The sequence below is a fragment of the Scyliorhinus canicula genome, chromosome 16 (assembly GCF_902713615.1).
Source record: "Scyliorhinus canicula chromosome 16, sScyCan1.1, whole genome shotgun sequence".
NCBI lineage: Eukaryota > Metazoa > Chordata > Chondrichthyes > Carcharhiniformes > Scyliorhinidae > Scyliorhinus > Scyliorhinus canicula.
In genome coordinates this window covers 57,811,641-57,827,836 of record NC_052161.1, presented here as the reverse complement: position 1 = coordinate 57,827,836, position 16,196 = coordinate 57,811,641, and the positions used below count along the sequence as shown (strand labels likewise).

Here is a 16,196-nt window from a genome sequence, read left to right as displayed (position 1 = left end):
ACCCTGTCCCACCCCACCTAAGTTGTCTCCACTCCCTACCTCACTCCAACTGTTCTGTTTTGCCTCCTCACCTCACCTGTTTTGCATCCCCACCCACCCCACCCCAACTGTATTACCTCCCCACCTGTTTTGCCTTCCCTCACATCCTGCTTTCCGCCACTCCCATTCCCAACTCGTTTTGCCTCCTCTCCACACCCCACCTGTTTCCCACCCTACCTGTTTTTTTTTGCCTCCCAACCCCACCTGTTTTTTTTTTGCCTCCCAACCCCACCTGTTTTGTTTTGCCTCCCCTGCCAACGCCACCTGCTTTATTTTGCCTCCCCTCCCAACCCCACCTGTTTTGCCTCCCCTCCCAACCCCACCTGTTTTGCCTCCCCTCCCAACCCCACCTCCCAACCCCACCTCCCATGCCTCCCCTCCCAACCCCGCCTCCCATGCCTCCCCTCCCAACCCCGCCTCCCATGCCTCCCCTCCCAACCCCGCCTCCCATGCCTCCCCTCCCAACCCCGCCTCCCATGCCTCTCCTCCCAACCCCGCCTCCCATGCCTCCCCTCCCAACCCCGCCTCCCATGCCTCCCCTCCCAACCCCGCCTCCCATGCCTCCCCTCCCAACCCCGCCTCCCATGCCTCCCCTCCCAACCCCGCCTCCCATGCCTCCCCTCCCATGCCTCCCCACATTGTTTTATTTAGGCGCACTGTTTCTTCCTCCTGCAGCTGATGGAAGCGGCCGCGCGCGCGTCCTCGGAGCGCGGGCACGGTCAAGCTGGGGGTGCGGGGACATCCCTGCAAAACCCGAGCGAATGGCAAGGTGTGAGTGAAGCTTGTGTGTGTCGGACTGGCTGGGGAGTGTGAACCTTCGGCAGATCACACACACACACAGAGTTCATGCTGAAACTTCAGCGGGAGAGACGCGGATTAATGTGCGTCCCTGTGAATTGCGGGGAACTGGCGGGCAACTTGCAAATTCTCGACTTGTTTTTGCAGCAGCTTCTATTCCGACCAGACTGCGGCCGCTCAGCTGGAGGCTGAGAGGCCAGCTCGGGTCACCCGCCCCCGCCCCCGCCGTGGGGTTGCCCAGTTTTGTTTTCATTTTAAAGCTCACATGCTCGATCACTTCGCCTCTGGATGGAGCCACAGCCCCGGGGTAAACATGAATGAAGAGCGTCCCAGCTCCCCGGGCTGTGCCGGGGGGAGAGGGCGGGAGAAGGGCAAACTCCCACCCATAGTGACAGCCTCGGCAAGCTGCCAGCTGCCCGCCACCACATCGTTTGCGGTATGTTCCTACTTTTATTTGTCAAGCGGAAAAGTTCGGTCATGATACTAGACTCGCTCACTCGGTAGTTTGGACCGGAAGAAGCCGGTGTAAATTGTCACAAGACTAAAGAGTAACCTCCAGAGAAGCTGGGCAGGGAGAGCTGACTGTTTACCTCACCAATTCCAATTGGCAATGTTTTGCCTTCTCAAAATCTGGAATTGACGTTGACTTATTTAAAATTACTCTAAATATGACCTGGAATGAGAGCCAGCGGAAGAGAAAGGCGTTGTTTGAAGCTGCCGATTGGTACCCAAGAGCTGCTCCCACCTTATTGCCAGGGAACAAAATAATTCACTTCGAAAGTCTGCTTGGGAAAAGCGATCGTTTGTCAGTTTTGATCTTAAATCTTTCCCGAGTTAGTAAGTCACCGAAAAGAAATCCATTTGACTTTAAGCCAGCTTCCAATCATGACCTGGCTTCCACTGACTGTAAACCAGGCTAAGCAATTCATTTGCAACTTGTTAGCCAGACTTTGAATTAACCCTGAATTCTACAATTTTGTAAATAAATGTTAACTGGATATTGATGCTGTAACATGTGAGCAGAGTTTAATAATCTTTATTGTCACAAGTAGGCTTACATTAACACAGCAATTAAGTTACTGCGAAAAGCCCCTAGTTCGGGTACACAGAGGGAGAATTCAGAATGTCCAATTCACCCAACAGCACGTCTTTCAGGACTTGTTGGAGGAAATTTAAGCACCCGGAGGAAACCCAGGCAGACGGGGGAAAACAGCATTATATACATGTAATGATCCTCATGGATTTTTAAAAAAAATTCCAATGTGAAATGGATTTTTTAAAAAAATGGATAGTTTGATCTAAACAACAGGGAAGAGATGCAAGTTTTAAAAAAATGAGTAGCTATACTGAAATATTTGTCTGTTAATCTTTGGTGAGTTGATTGATCAATTGTGATCATGTTTGAAACTGCAGAGGAAAATGCTGCATTGCAATAATATGATAAATTGTGCTCAAGTTTATAGTATTGTCAGTTAACACAAACTTGGTGATTAACTTTATAATGTGTGCTAATCAGCTGTTGTACAGAAGGTTCTCTTTCAAGCTATGATTTAAAAGTGATAAAACCAAACGCTAACGATGCTGGAAATCTGAAATAAGAACAGAAAATGCTGGAAAATCTCAGCAGGTATGGCAGCATCTGTGGAGAGAGAAACAATTAAAGTTTGCTCACTAAAGAAGAGTCCTACGGCCTTGAATTGATAACACTCTTTCTCTCTCCACCCATGCTGCCAGATCTGCTGACTTTTTCCAGCATTTTCTGCAGTTATATAATGCCCACAGTGAAACACTGTTTTACTGTAATCAGGTAAAAATTGACACCAAACCAAAGAAAATATTAGGGCAGGTGATGAAAAGCTTGGCCAAGAGCTAGGTTTTGAGGATTGTGTTAGAGGAGGGCTGGGAGAGGGACATGCGTTTAACAAGGGAAGAGTCTTGATCGCTGATGGCACAGCCGTCAATGTTAAGCAAAGGAAATGGGTAGTTAACATTCAAGAAAGCAGAATTTGAGGAATATTGTTCCGAGGAAGCTAAGCTAGCCGTAGAAGTGAGCAGGAGTGAGGCCATGGAGAGATTTGAAGAAAAAGATCAAAACTTTAAAATCTGTTTGTCTGTGGACAGACGTGATGGAAACCTGATGCAAGTTGGGATACAGACATCAGAAGTAAGTTTGGGAGATGGTGGCGTGGTTGTTGTATTGTCACTGGGGATTAGTAATCCAGAGGGCCATGATAATGCTCAGGGGACGAGGGTTAGAACCCTACCACGGCAGAATTCAAATTTTTGAATTCAAAAATCTAGAAAACAGTCAACCAGCCAGGATAGAATTGGAATAATGGAGTCTGGAGGTAACATGGTCTTGGGTTGATGCAGGGGAAAAGTGATGCCACATTTCCAATCCGATAAAACTAAATTGGGGGGGGGGGGGGATTCAGTTGTCTGGAGAATTAGAAAATCAAAGTTAAAGGAGAGGGTAGAAGTGTAGGTTAATGATAAAGACTTTCAACTAGTTAGAGGAGCTAAAGGCTCAGGAGAGGTTAGTAAATTTTCCAGAACACGTAATAGAACAGAGAGTAAAGAAGGTGGCAGGAATCTAACCTCAGGAAGAGCAAAAAAGGTGACCATTGTGAGAAGTGAGGTGGTCAATGCAGGATGTTATACCTAAATGTGCGCAGTATACAGAACAAGGTAAATGAGCTTGTTGCGCACATTGAAATTGGCCGGTACGATGTTGTGGGCATCACAAAGACGTCGCTGCAAGGGGATCAGGACTGGGATCTGAATATCCAAGGATATGTGTCCTATCGAAAGGACAGGCACAGGGGCGGGTTGGATTTTTAGTATGGAATTAAGTTAACTTGATAGCAAGAAATTATATAGAATCAGAGGCATAGATTCTGTGTGGGTAGCGTTGAGGAATCGCAAAGGTAAAAAGACCCTGATGGGAGTTATTTACAGGCCCCTAGCAGTAGTCAGGACGTGGGGCAGAAAATAAATCACCAAGATGGGAAAGACCGATTTTTAACAAAAGGCAATAATACAGTAATATTTCAATATGCAGTTGGCTGGGAAAATCAAGTTCGTAGTAGATCCCAAGAAAAGGAATTTGTGGACTATCTAAGAGATGGTTTTTTGGAGCAGCTTGTGGCAGAGCCTACTGGGCAGTTCTGGATTTGGTGATGTGCAAAGAGGCAGTCTTGATTAGGGAACTTAAGGTGAAGGAACCCTTGGGGAGCAGTAACCACAAAATGACAGAATTTACCCTGCAGTTTGAGAGGGAGAAGTTGGAATCAGATGTAATGGTATTATAATTAAATAAGGGTAACTACAAAGACATGAGGGAGGAGCTGGCCAGAGTTGATTGGAAAGGGAATCTAGCAAGGAAGACAGTGGAACAGCAATGGCAGGAGTTTTTGGCGGTTATTCGGAAGGCACAACGGAAATTCATCCCAAGGAGGAGGTAACATGCTAAGGGGAGGATAAGGTACCCATGGCTGACAAGGGAAGTGAAGGATAGCATAAAAGCGAAAGAAAAAGCAGGAAAATGAGGCTGGAGAAGTAATAATAGGAAACCAAGAAATGGCAGCGGAACTGAATAGTTACTTTGCATCAGTCTTCATGGTGGAAGACACCAGTGGGATGCCATAGCTCCAGGAAAATCGGGGAGCACAAGTGAGTGTAATAGCCATCACAAAGGAGAAGGTTCTGGGGAAACTGAAAGATCTGGGGCGGGATTCTCCGGGAATTTGCGGGGCGGGCAGAAACGGCGCAGTGGAGTGGCAGGAACCACTCCGGCATCGGGCCGCCACAAAGGTGCGGAATCCTTTGCACCTTCGGGCTAGGACGGTGCCGGAGTGGTTTGCGCCCTGCTGGCCGGCGTGGAAGGCCTTTGGCACCGGGGCCAAGGGTCTCCGGCCAGCACGGGTCCGCGCATGCGCGGGAGCATCAGCGTCTACTGACGTCATTCCCCCCCCCCACATGCGCAGGGAGGGGTTCACATTCGCGCCGGACATTGCGGAGGCTTACACGGCTGATGCTTCGAAATAGAGTGCCCTCACGGCACAGGCCCGCGGATCGTTGGCCCTGACCGCAGGCGAGGTCACCGTGGGGGCACCCCCCGGGGCCAGATACTCCGTCCCCCCCCGAGGACCCCGGAGCCCGCCCGCGCCGCCAGGTCCTGCTGATAAGGGACTAACTCAAATTTACGCCGGCGGGACCTACATAGAATGGGCAGGAACTCGGCCCATTGCGGGCCGGAGAATCGCCGGGGGGAGCCCGCTGACCGGCGCGATTCCCGCCCCCGCCAAATTTCCGGCGCCGGAGAATTCGGCAGCCGCCGGGGGCAGGATTCACGTGCCCCCCCGGCGATTCTCCCACCCGGAGGGGGTGGGTGAATCCCGCCCCTGAAGTTGGATAAATCACCTGGACCGGATGGACTATATCCCAGGATTCTAAAGGAGATAGGTGAGGATATTGTAGAGACATTGGTGGTGATCTTTCAGGAATCACTGGAAGCAAGGAGGATTCCATGAGGACTGGAAAGTGGCTAATATAACACCGCTGTTTAAGAAAGGAGGGAGGCAGAAGACGGTTAGCCTGACTTCGGTAATTGGTAAGATTTTAGAGTTCATTAGTAAAGATGAGATTGCGGAGTACTTGGAAGTGCATGATAAATTAGGACTGAGTCAGCATGGCTTTGTCAAGGGGAGGTCATGCCTGACAAGCCTGTTTGAGTTCTTTGAGGAGGTAACACAGAAGTTAGACAAAGGAGAACCAGAGGACATGACTTATTTAGATTTCCAGAAGGCCTTTGACAAGGTGCTGAATAGGAGACTATTAAATAAGCCCATGTTTTCAAGTGTAAGATCGTGGCATGGCTAGAGGATTGCCTGACTGGCAGAAAGCAGAGTGTGGGTGTAAAGGGTTCTTTTTCAGGATAGCAGTCGGTGACTAGTGGTGTGCCTCAGGGGTCTGTTCTGGGAACACAACTTTTCACAATATACATTAACGATCTGGAAGAAGGAACTGAAGGCACTGTTGCTAAGTTTGCAGATGATATAAAGATATGTAGAGGGACAGGTAGTATTGAGGCTGGGGGGCTGCAATGAAGCAGCAGATGGAATAAAATGCGGAAAAATGTGAGGTTGTGCACTTTGGAAATAGAATGGAGGCATAGACTATTTTCTAAATGGGGAAATGCTTAGGAAATCAGAAGCACAAAAGGACATGGGAGTCCTTGTTCAAGATTCTCTTAAGCTTAATGTGCAGGTTAACGACAGTTAGAAAGGCAAATGCAGTTAGCATTCATGTCAAGAGGACTGAAGAGCAGGGATGTACTTCTGAGGCTGTATGAGGCTCTGGTCAGACCCCATTTGGGGTATTGTGAGCAGTTTTGGGTCCCATATCTAAGGAGGTTTGTGCTGGCCTTGGAAAGGGTCCAGAGGAGGTTCACTAGAATGATCCCTGGAATGAAGAGCTTGTCGTATGAGGAACGATTGAGGACTCTGGGTCTGTACTCGTTGGAGTTTAGAAGGGTGAGGGGGAATCTTATTGAAACTTGCAGGATACTATGAGGCCTGGATAGAATAGATGTGGAGAGGATGTTTCCACTAGTAGGAAAAACTAGAACCAGAGATCACAATCTCAGACTAAAGGGACGATCCTTTAAAACAGAGATGAGGAGGAATTTCTTGAGCCAGAGGTTGACAAAATAGTGGAACTCTTTGCTGCAGAAGGTTGTGGAGGTCAAATCACTGAGTGTCTTTAGGGCAGAGGTAGATAGGTTCTTGATTAATAAGGGGATCAGGGTTATGGGGAGAAGGCATGAGAATGGGAATAAGAAAATTATCAGCCATCATTGAATGGTGGAGCAGACCCGATGGGCCGAGTGGCCTAATTCTGCTCCTATGTATTATGGTCTTATAATGGGAGGACTGAGACCACCTTCTGAAACATGCAACTATGTAAATGGAGCTTAATCGAGTTCCAACATCAACTCCTTGTGTAACAGGCAGGTAAGATGTCAGAAACATCATTTTCCTTGGCTTTGGCCCTGACTAGAGAAGGATAAGCTCATAAAAGACCACAAGTTCTCTGTCACAGCCTCAGTTGACACCACAACTTGTTCCTGAGCTTCTCACAGTGACTTGTTAGAAAAAGTATGAGATAAACAGAGGCTGTGAGCAGACAAAAGCACTGATGTTGTCGGAGATGCATCAGTCTATCAAACAGTGTCATTGAATTCAATATTTGAGGAAGATTGAAGATCAGTTTCTGTTGTCCATCAGATTGTCATTAATAACATTATAATGTCAATTTCTGAACCTGTATGAATTGGAGTCTATGAAATCCCTACAGTTCAGAATCAAGTCTGCACTGGCCCTCCAAAAGAGTACTCTACTTCGGCCCATTCCCCTGCCCTATTGCCATTATCATGCACATTGATCATGGCCAATCCACCTAACCTGTGCATCTTTAGACTCTAATGGGTAGTTTAGCACGGTCAGTCCACCTAACCTGCACATCTTTTGACTGTGGGAGGAAACTGGAGTACCCAAAGGAAAGCCACGCAGACATGGGGAGAATGTTCTACAGGATCTTAGGACATGGCTACAATGTCAGTAATCTCACCAGAGTTGTCAAGTTCAGAATCTTTCCTCTCTACCTCATTTACTGTCTTCTCATACCTGCAACATTTGTAGACCCATTAAGCACAACACTCCCTTCATTCTCCTTTAATCAATGCACTACAATCCATTTCTTTCATCTCCTGTTGCACTCTCCACCTCCCTTTCTCAGCATTACCTCACATTTGAGTACACCAGCTACACTAGTCAACCATAAGACACCTTCTCAAAATTGCCCCACAAGGCTGCCACTAACACAATCCCTTATTTCTTAAAGGTAAATGTCATGAGATATAGATTCATAAGATATAGGACCAGAATTAGGCCATTCGGCCCATTGAGTCTGCTCCACCATTCTATCATGGCTGGTATGTTCCTCATCTGCTACCTACAATGCTACAGACCAAGAGCTGGATTGCAAAATCAGCCAGAGCATCTCCTCCCTAGCACACATGACCTCGGAACAGGAGTCGGCAATTTAGCCTCCCAAGCCTAAACATCTTCAATGTCATCATGGCTGATCCCATCCTGGCCTCAACTCCACCGTCCTGCCCGTTCTCCATAACCCTGCAACCCATTGCCAATTAAAAATCTGTCTAACTCCTCCTTAAATTTACTCACTGTCCCTGCATCCACCGCACTCCAGGGTAGTGAATTCCATAGATTCACAACCCTTTGGGAGAAGTAGTTTTTCCTCAAATCTGTTTTAAATTTGCTACCTCTTATTCTAAGATTATGACCTCTCGTTTTAGAATTCCCCACAAGAGGAAGCATCTGCTCCACATCTACTTTATCCATACATTTTAGCATCTTGTATACCTCAATTTGATCTCGCCTTATTCTTCTAAGCTTTAGGGGCTAGGCCCGAGCTGGAGTGGTTCCCGCTCCGCCGGCCAGCGTGAACGGCCTTTGGCACCCCGTCAGCCGGGGCCGAAAGACCTTCGCCGGCCGGCGGAAGTCCGCTCACGCACCGGTGCGTCAGCGGCTGCTGACATCATACCGGCGCATGCGCAGGGGAGAGGTCTCTTCCGCCCCCGCCGTGGTGAAAGCCATGGCGGGGCGGAAGAAAAAGAGTGCCCCCACGGCACAGGCCCGCCCTCCGATCGGTGGGCCCCGATCGCGGGCCAGGCCACCGTGGGGGCACCCCCCCAGGGTCAGATCGCCCCGGAGCCTGCCCGCGCCGCCAATCCCGCCAGTACCACAGGTGGTTTAAACCACGCTGGCGGGAAAGGCCCATCAGCGGCGGGACTTTGGCCTATCGCGGGCCGGAGTATCGCCACGGGGGGCCTGCCGACTGGCACAGCGCAATTCCCACCCCCGCCGAAGTTCGGGGGGGGTGGTGAATTTGGGACACGACCGGGGCCGGATTGACGCAGGCCCCCCAGGGTCGGAGAATTCCGCCCATGGTGTTCTGAGCAGCCCACCTAGAAGTTTGCACACGCTGTTTGTGAACATGAGTCAAATACAACCTTTTTTAGAGACTCTCACAGAAAATTGAGACCATTCTGTCAACCATGGACTGAGTGATCAACCCCATGAATATGGAGATGGAGCCTCGGTAACTGTTTCAAAAGCATCCATGGGATCAGCATTGATTGGGACTTTCAAGGTGTTCACATTGCTTCTTCACTCAGTTCTAATGCAGAATCATAAGAGTGTTGTAACCCAACCCAAGTGCGTAGCAATAGTTCGATGGGAAAGAGATCTGATGTCCTTACTCCAGAATGTTTGCACACCAAGAGCCTTTGTAATGCCACGCAGTTGGGCCCAGAACTGCTCGGAGTACTCATTACAACCATCTGAAATGGCCTCAATGGATCAGCAGCCTTCCATATCCCAAATTATAGCTCCTATTTGTAGGAGTGCTAGGATAAATATATGAATACAAATGAAAAGCACTGGGGGACTGCAGTGCATGGTGCTTCATTCTGCAGGTTAACTGTTATGCAAATGTGAAATGATTTGTTGGAGTGAAGTTTCTATTATTCCTGATTTGGTGTTGACAATATTTTCTAGTGAAATGAAGGGAAGACCCATGGAGCTGAATAGTATTAAATCAGGTGGACAGTGGTTGAGTGGACAGGAGCGTTAAGGGAAGTGGACTGTTTGTGAATTGGCAAGAAGAGGGATAGTTATATTCTTACATTAAGTTCAGCCGGGCGATGCTATTCCTCCGCTACAGCCTCCTTGTCGAAGAATGTGCACCTTACACATTATTCCAGCTTCGGGCATGAAAAGTTTTCTCTGAAGATCTACTGTAAGTATGACCTTCTGTACTGTGCCCTCCACCGAACTCATTCTTTTCCAGCTGCTTCTGTTTGCTGCTGTCTTTGTTGTTTAGCGCTCCCCTTCCTCCTCCAGCCTCAAAGGCAGACAAAATGTCCAATATTGGCAAAAATATATTCTGGAGCTCCCAAAGTTAATAGTGGAATGGATAAAATAACTTTCAAAACTCCCAGATGTGGATCAACAGCCTAACCAAACAAACTGGCAAAAACTAGTATAGACGGGAGGGGCTCTTTAAACGACATTCCTGCAGAGTCCTGCATGCATATTGGGATGGACAATTTTCACCAAGGGACCCGACAACCAACTAGGACCCTTATTTTAAAAAACCATAATATGCTTTGTGTATAGTTCTGTGGAACATCTGTCGAGCAGCCTGAACCATAATGGTGGTGATATACATGTGCTACTTCCCAACCCATCGCTTTATAGTGGATGCTTAGTCATTTATTGTACATAGTTACAAGGCCATGCAGTGCAAAAAAAAGTTTTGCATTCACTGGCTGAAAATCACCTGACTTAAGTTTAAAAAGGACAAAAGCGGCAAGCTTTTACGATGGTTGCTAAGTCAATTGACTTGTAATATCTGCACAGACTCCGAACTACCTCAAGTCTCTGGAAGTACTGAATGAAATGACCGTGGATATCCATCTCTTAAATGGACATGCTGATACAAAGGCATTTGTGGAGTTCAAGTCACCTATAGTCTGTACACTCACCGAAACTCAAAATGCAGAGCAAAATACGTTCCAGACTCCATGCCTCTGGGCTCAGCACTTAACAGTGAGAGCCACGGGGAAACCCAATTCATAAGAAGGTGTGCATATCCACCATGCATTTCACATTGTGTAGCAATTGCTTCTAGGGGCTGGTTTAGCACAGTGGGCTAAATGGATGGCTTGCAATGTCAGAACAATGCCAGCAGCACGGGTTCAATTCCCGTACCAGCCTCCACGAACAGGCGACGGAATGTGGCGACTAGGGGCTTTTCACAGTAACTTCATTGAAGCCTACTTGTGACAAGTGATTATTATTATTAGTTTGTAATCACTAATGGAAGTATCGATCACATGATTGAAACTGACTTCAGATACTTCATGACTAGGGGAGAAACAAGAGAGTCTGGAAACTAACAGAAAAGACTCCTGTGTGGACCTGCCTCTCTACACACCTTGCAAGCTTGAACCCTGTCTTTCGTTTGACTATCCATGTGCTGGAGGTAGAGATCGTTTTCAAAAAAAAATCAACCTAGCAGCTGCTGTATCCGGAAGTCAAGATACATTGAGCTCCAACTTCTTTAAGCTGCCTGGACAGCAAATCCTGAGGAACCACCAAATAAACCTACAAAACTCCTAAATATTTAACTTTACTCAAAGTCAAAAGCCTGTTCAATCTATCCTCTTTTGAAAAACTAAAAAAAAACCCTGTCTCTCTGTATTTTATAGTCACAGCACTTAAATGTTTAAACACTCAACAAATTGGCAAGCATCCTTATATGAAAAGACTGTTGTGGTTAAACGAGGATGGGAAAAGAGGGGAGCCATCCTCCTCCTCCTCACCTGGTCGTATCAAGCTTAAACAACAGGAACTGAGCAATTGAATTGCTGGGCCACCCTGTTTTCTATTCTTTTGAATTTACTTGGAAAAACGAATACAAATGTGTCAAAACCAGCTGAGTAAAAGTAAGTAGCCTGTAAACACCTTACCTCACAGCATGCACTGACACATGGAACGCATATATTTTTGTTAGACTGTCGGCAAATGAAGTATGGCTTTGTTAATAAGATACTTCATCCTGTTGTCTTAGGGATATGAAAAGCTGGCAACATGAAGCACTTTAGCTTGCGTCATTGCGGCTGTCCCTTTGTGAGCTGTTTGATAAGTATCCTTTGTAGCTGTAACACAATATGCTGATTTAACTTTTCAGAATCTGATTTAAAACAGGCTTTCTCGCAATTTTGCCCTCAACCTATTTCACTTACATAATTTGAAAAATATTCAAGTGTGCAAAAGCCACTTTTATCAGCATGTGAAATTTATTGTGCTCTCGATGTTGCCTATATTTGTTGGAATAAAGATCTTCACTATTAGAGCTGTCAGACCACATTGAATATGATATATTGGGAAGTCATGGCCTTGGGATTCCCGGGAGGTTTGGCCATTGGAATGCCGCTTCAACGTCGCAGAGCCTAAGGTGCAAAAAACAGTAAATGTTGGCATACATCATTTTAACTACTCCTTACGTGCTCAATTATTTCCTGAGATTGTTGTGCCACGCTGCCACTTCCTTCACTAGTTGAACAGCTGATTACCATTAAAGTCAATGGCAGGATCGAATCTATGAATTAAAATGACTGGGATCGATCCACTTGGAGATTGTTGTCGAATGGCACTGGTATTAACAGGAATCAAAGCATGGCCACATTTCAGAGGCAAGGTTCACTCCTAGTACAGTATCTATCTCAATGTCCTGGATCAGAGCGATGAAAATCCTTATTTTTTCAGGTTTAATTTAATTCAAATCTTTATACATACTTCTGCTCAATACTTGGATCAAGAGAAGTAGTGTAACCCTTGAAACAATGTGAAATTGTTGGTTTTTTTTCTGCATTACCTTTCAAACCACTTTCTGATGTCAGTCACAGCCTTGGAATCCGTACAATGCAGGAGATCATTTGGCCCACCAAATGTGCAACGATCCTCCAAAAGAGCACTCTACCTAAGGCCCACTCCCCGGTGCTATCCCCGTAACCTAACCTCCACATCTTTGGACACCTAAGAGGCAATGCTAAGCATGGCCAATCCATCTAACTTGCACATCTTTGGATTGTGGGAGGAAACCAGAGCACCTGAAGGAAGCCTATGCAGATGCGGGGAGACTGTGCAAACTCCATACAGACAGTAATCCAAGGCCAGAACTCAACCCAGGTCCCTGGCACTGAGGCAGCAGAGCTAACTACTCTGCCATCGTGCCGTGTACAGCACTGGTCTTAAAATCTACAGCTCCCGACCATATATGAAATTTCCAGGAAAGCTTTTTTTCTGTAGTGGAAATATTTTTTTTCAATAACCCTGATATTTTTTATGCATTAGCTTAATGGTCTCTAACTAGGGCTGTCACTGTTGATTGCACCCTGGAGTTTTGGTCACACCATGTATACTGCAGTCTTCAAATGTCACTTTGTTTACTTATTGCCTTGACAACTTCTCTCTCGCAGGTAGGCTGAGGTTGCGAATGCTCACTGCCCAAGCACAATATAATTGTGACAGGACGTCAGTGCAGTATGTCACAGCATTTTCACAATAAGGGCCGGCACCTTGCTGATGTTTATAAAATTCAATTTTGTAAGGGTGGTGGTGTTTTCTTCTAAACCTACACAGACATTGTGCTGTTGCTGGTGCAGGGCTTTTGCTGATTATGTTTCGATAGTGAGAGACACTTAAGATCAAGGTGAAAAACAGTGCCTTCCTGGCTACCGAACTGGACAAAATCTATCGGTGTTATAAACCATCCATGATGACAGGAGGCTGGGGGCAGGGCTGTACAAAGCAGCGGTCAAAGATCAATATTAAAATTGGCTGTTGTTTTCCTTCACCTGTTGGATTTTAAAAGAGGTAGGAAGATAAGTGAAACTCAACAAAAGTAATAAGATTGTATTACAAAATGTATTGGCAGTATTGAGGTTATATAAGTCCTGCATCCAAACAACAATTGTTGCACCTGACCTGGAAAGTGCAGTCACATGACGTTCAGTAGCTTTTACACAATTTATTCCCAGGTAACCAGCATTAGTGCCCCGGAAACCAATTGCCTATTCCAATTCCTCATCATTCCTAGAGGGTTGGCAACCGTGGCATAACACGCACTGTTTTTGTATTATATATTATGCAAGCTCTCGTATACAATTTAAAAACAAATTAGTCCAGCTATAGTTCAGAATCTATTGTTTTGCTCTTGATTTTATTAAAAAGGGATCAAAATATTTACCCATCCTAATAAGATTTCTCGTGAGTGCTGTGCTAGTTCTACCTTGAGTGTTTTACATTGTTGCACAGGGAGAGGTTGGGACAAGGCTTATGGAGGACAAGTCCAATCGGAAGTTCTATGAATGGTTAATGTGAGTCATCAAGAACATGGAATATAGAAACATTGCAGTGGCACAGAAGGAGCCCACCTGGTTCTGTTGTTTCCTTGTGGCTCTCTGCAAAAGTAACACCGATATACTCACCAGCCCCCTCCACCCCCCCATTTTCTTCTCTTCAATTCCTTTTTGAAACCCATGACTGAATCTGCCTCCATCATTTTCTAAGTGGTGTATTCAAAATCTTAACCACTTGCTGCCTAAAAACAGATTATCATCCTGTTGCTGATGGTTCTTTTTGCCAATCATCTTCTGTCAAGTTCCTCAGATTCGCAACTTTTCCAACAATGGAAACAATTTATTTCTATCTACTCTGCCTAGACCTCTCATTATTTTGAACACCTTGATTAAATCTCCTTTCAAACTTGAGGTGAATAACCCCTAACTAAACGCATTCAAATGGTCATTGGATAGGCATATGGACGATAAGGGAATAGTGTAGAGGGACTTTAGAAGGGTTTCACAGGACGGTGCAACATCGTAGGCCGAAGGGCCTGTACTGCGCTTTAACGTTCTATGTTCCATGTTCTAACTTTGATTCATACAACCAAAGCCATCATTCCTGAAATCATTCTTGTAAATCTTTATTGTACCTTCTCAGACTTCATATTTTTCCTATAGTGCATGTGGTGATATGCCTGTAAGCAATATTATAATGTGGCGATGCCAGCGTTGGACTGGGGTGAGCACAGTAAGAAGTCTTACAGCACCAGGTTAAAGTCCAACCTGTTGGACTTTAACCTGGTGATGTAAGACTTCTTACTGAGCAATATCATAGATGGATGGTGTGCAACCTCCAACCAGTAGGTGGCAGTACAAACACACCATGCGGTCTCAAGACCATGGTCATGTGACCAGGGCTCCCTTATAAGTGGAGACACATCCGGCCATCAAGAGATGGTTGTAGGAGATGGTAGTAAGACATACAGGTGAACAGTCATTCTAGGTGTGATTCCAGAGGAGTACAAAGAGACTCCTTGATAACTTGCTCTGGAGCAGATCACTACCTTACCACGTGTGATTCAATAATGATCCTGGTTTGGACAAGTCTAGGTGTTTGGCGGAGTCCTTTGAAAGGTATAGAATACCAAACACTGCAGTGTCAAGAATTGAACACACTGCCCCATTTGAAGCCAAACCAGTGTTTTATAAAATATTATCATAATATCTTTGCTTTTGTACTCTGTGCCTTTATTTCTGAAACCTGTGATCCTTTAAGTCTTCTTGACCATTTTTTAAATAAAAAAATCATTCTGTTCTCCAAAGTTACAAAGCCAATGTGCAGAATGGACAGGGAAACCCATAATCCACCTCCTTGCTTGTTTCAAAAGCCAATTTAAATTCTAAATTGAATCCAATTCATAGTCCCCACAAGAGAGACCTACAAGATCCAAGCTGATGAAAACAGGCTTTACACCTGCTATCGGGCTTGATCCCATGCTTGATCTTAGCGAAAAGGCTTCCTGACCACTTTTTCAATCTGCCATGTCACCTTCAATGATATGTGCATATACACCAAGGTCCCTCTGTTCTTGTACCCCATTTGGAATTGTACTCTCTATATTGCCTCTTGCTACCAAATTGGCTCACTTCAAACTTCTTAGTGTTATTTTCATAAATATACATTTTGTCTGTCTATTCAACCAGCTATTTATGTCCTCTTGAAGTATCTCACTATCCTCCTCACTGTTCACTATACTTACAAGTTTTGTGCCATCTGCAAATTTTGAAGTGTGCCCTGTTCATACCAATCTAGGTCATTAACACAGATCAGGAAGAGCAGTGGGGCTGGTGCCGTCCTCTGCAAAACCATTATATACAGAAAAACACGCAAAGATAAGAAATAGAGTCAGAGTTTGCCATTTGGCCTCCTGAAACTGCTGCCATTCAATAAGATCATGGCTGATCGGATTGTGGCGCTAACTACTTTCCTGCCTGCCCCATAACACTTGGCTCCCACGTAGATCAAAATTCTATCTAAGTCAGCCTTGGAGGTATTCAATGGCCTGCCTTCACTGCTCTCTTGGGTAGAAAATGTTAAACCCTATTCCAAGAATGAGTCGAGTCAACTTTTTTCTCTCAACTACGTGCAATGCAATTATCACCTTTCTTAAATAATGAGACAAAAATTGCACTTGGTACTCTAGGTGTTTTCTTATGTCCTGTAAAGTTGCATCTTTCCTAATTGTTTGCTATAACTGCAAACCTTCTAGCTCAAAAACAACTGTTCACCACTCTCTATTTCCAATCATTCCAGTCACACAGTCAACTTTGCAATGCAACCACTGTCCGTTAAATTCCAATA

At 45.6% G+C, this 16,196-nt stretch overlaps 1 protein-coding gene across 2 annotated transcripts in view; it reads left to right on the top strand.

Annotated features, from left to right (window-relative positions):
- The first annotated feature begins 731 nt into the window (after positions 1 to 731).
- The window catches only part of hectd2 (HECT domain containing 2), a 139,567-nt gene continuing 124,102 nt past the window's right edge, over positions 732 to 16,196 (top strand). For both annotated transcript variants that reach the window (XM_038773601.1, XM_038773600.1), the window contains exon 1: positions 732 to 1,273. In XM_038773601.1, the coding sequence (XP_038629529.1) occupies positions 1,103 to 1,273 (171 nt within the window). In that variant the 5' untranslated portion in view covers positions 732 to 1,102. The remainder of the gene's footprint in view (positions 1,274 to 16,196) is intronic.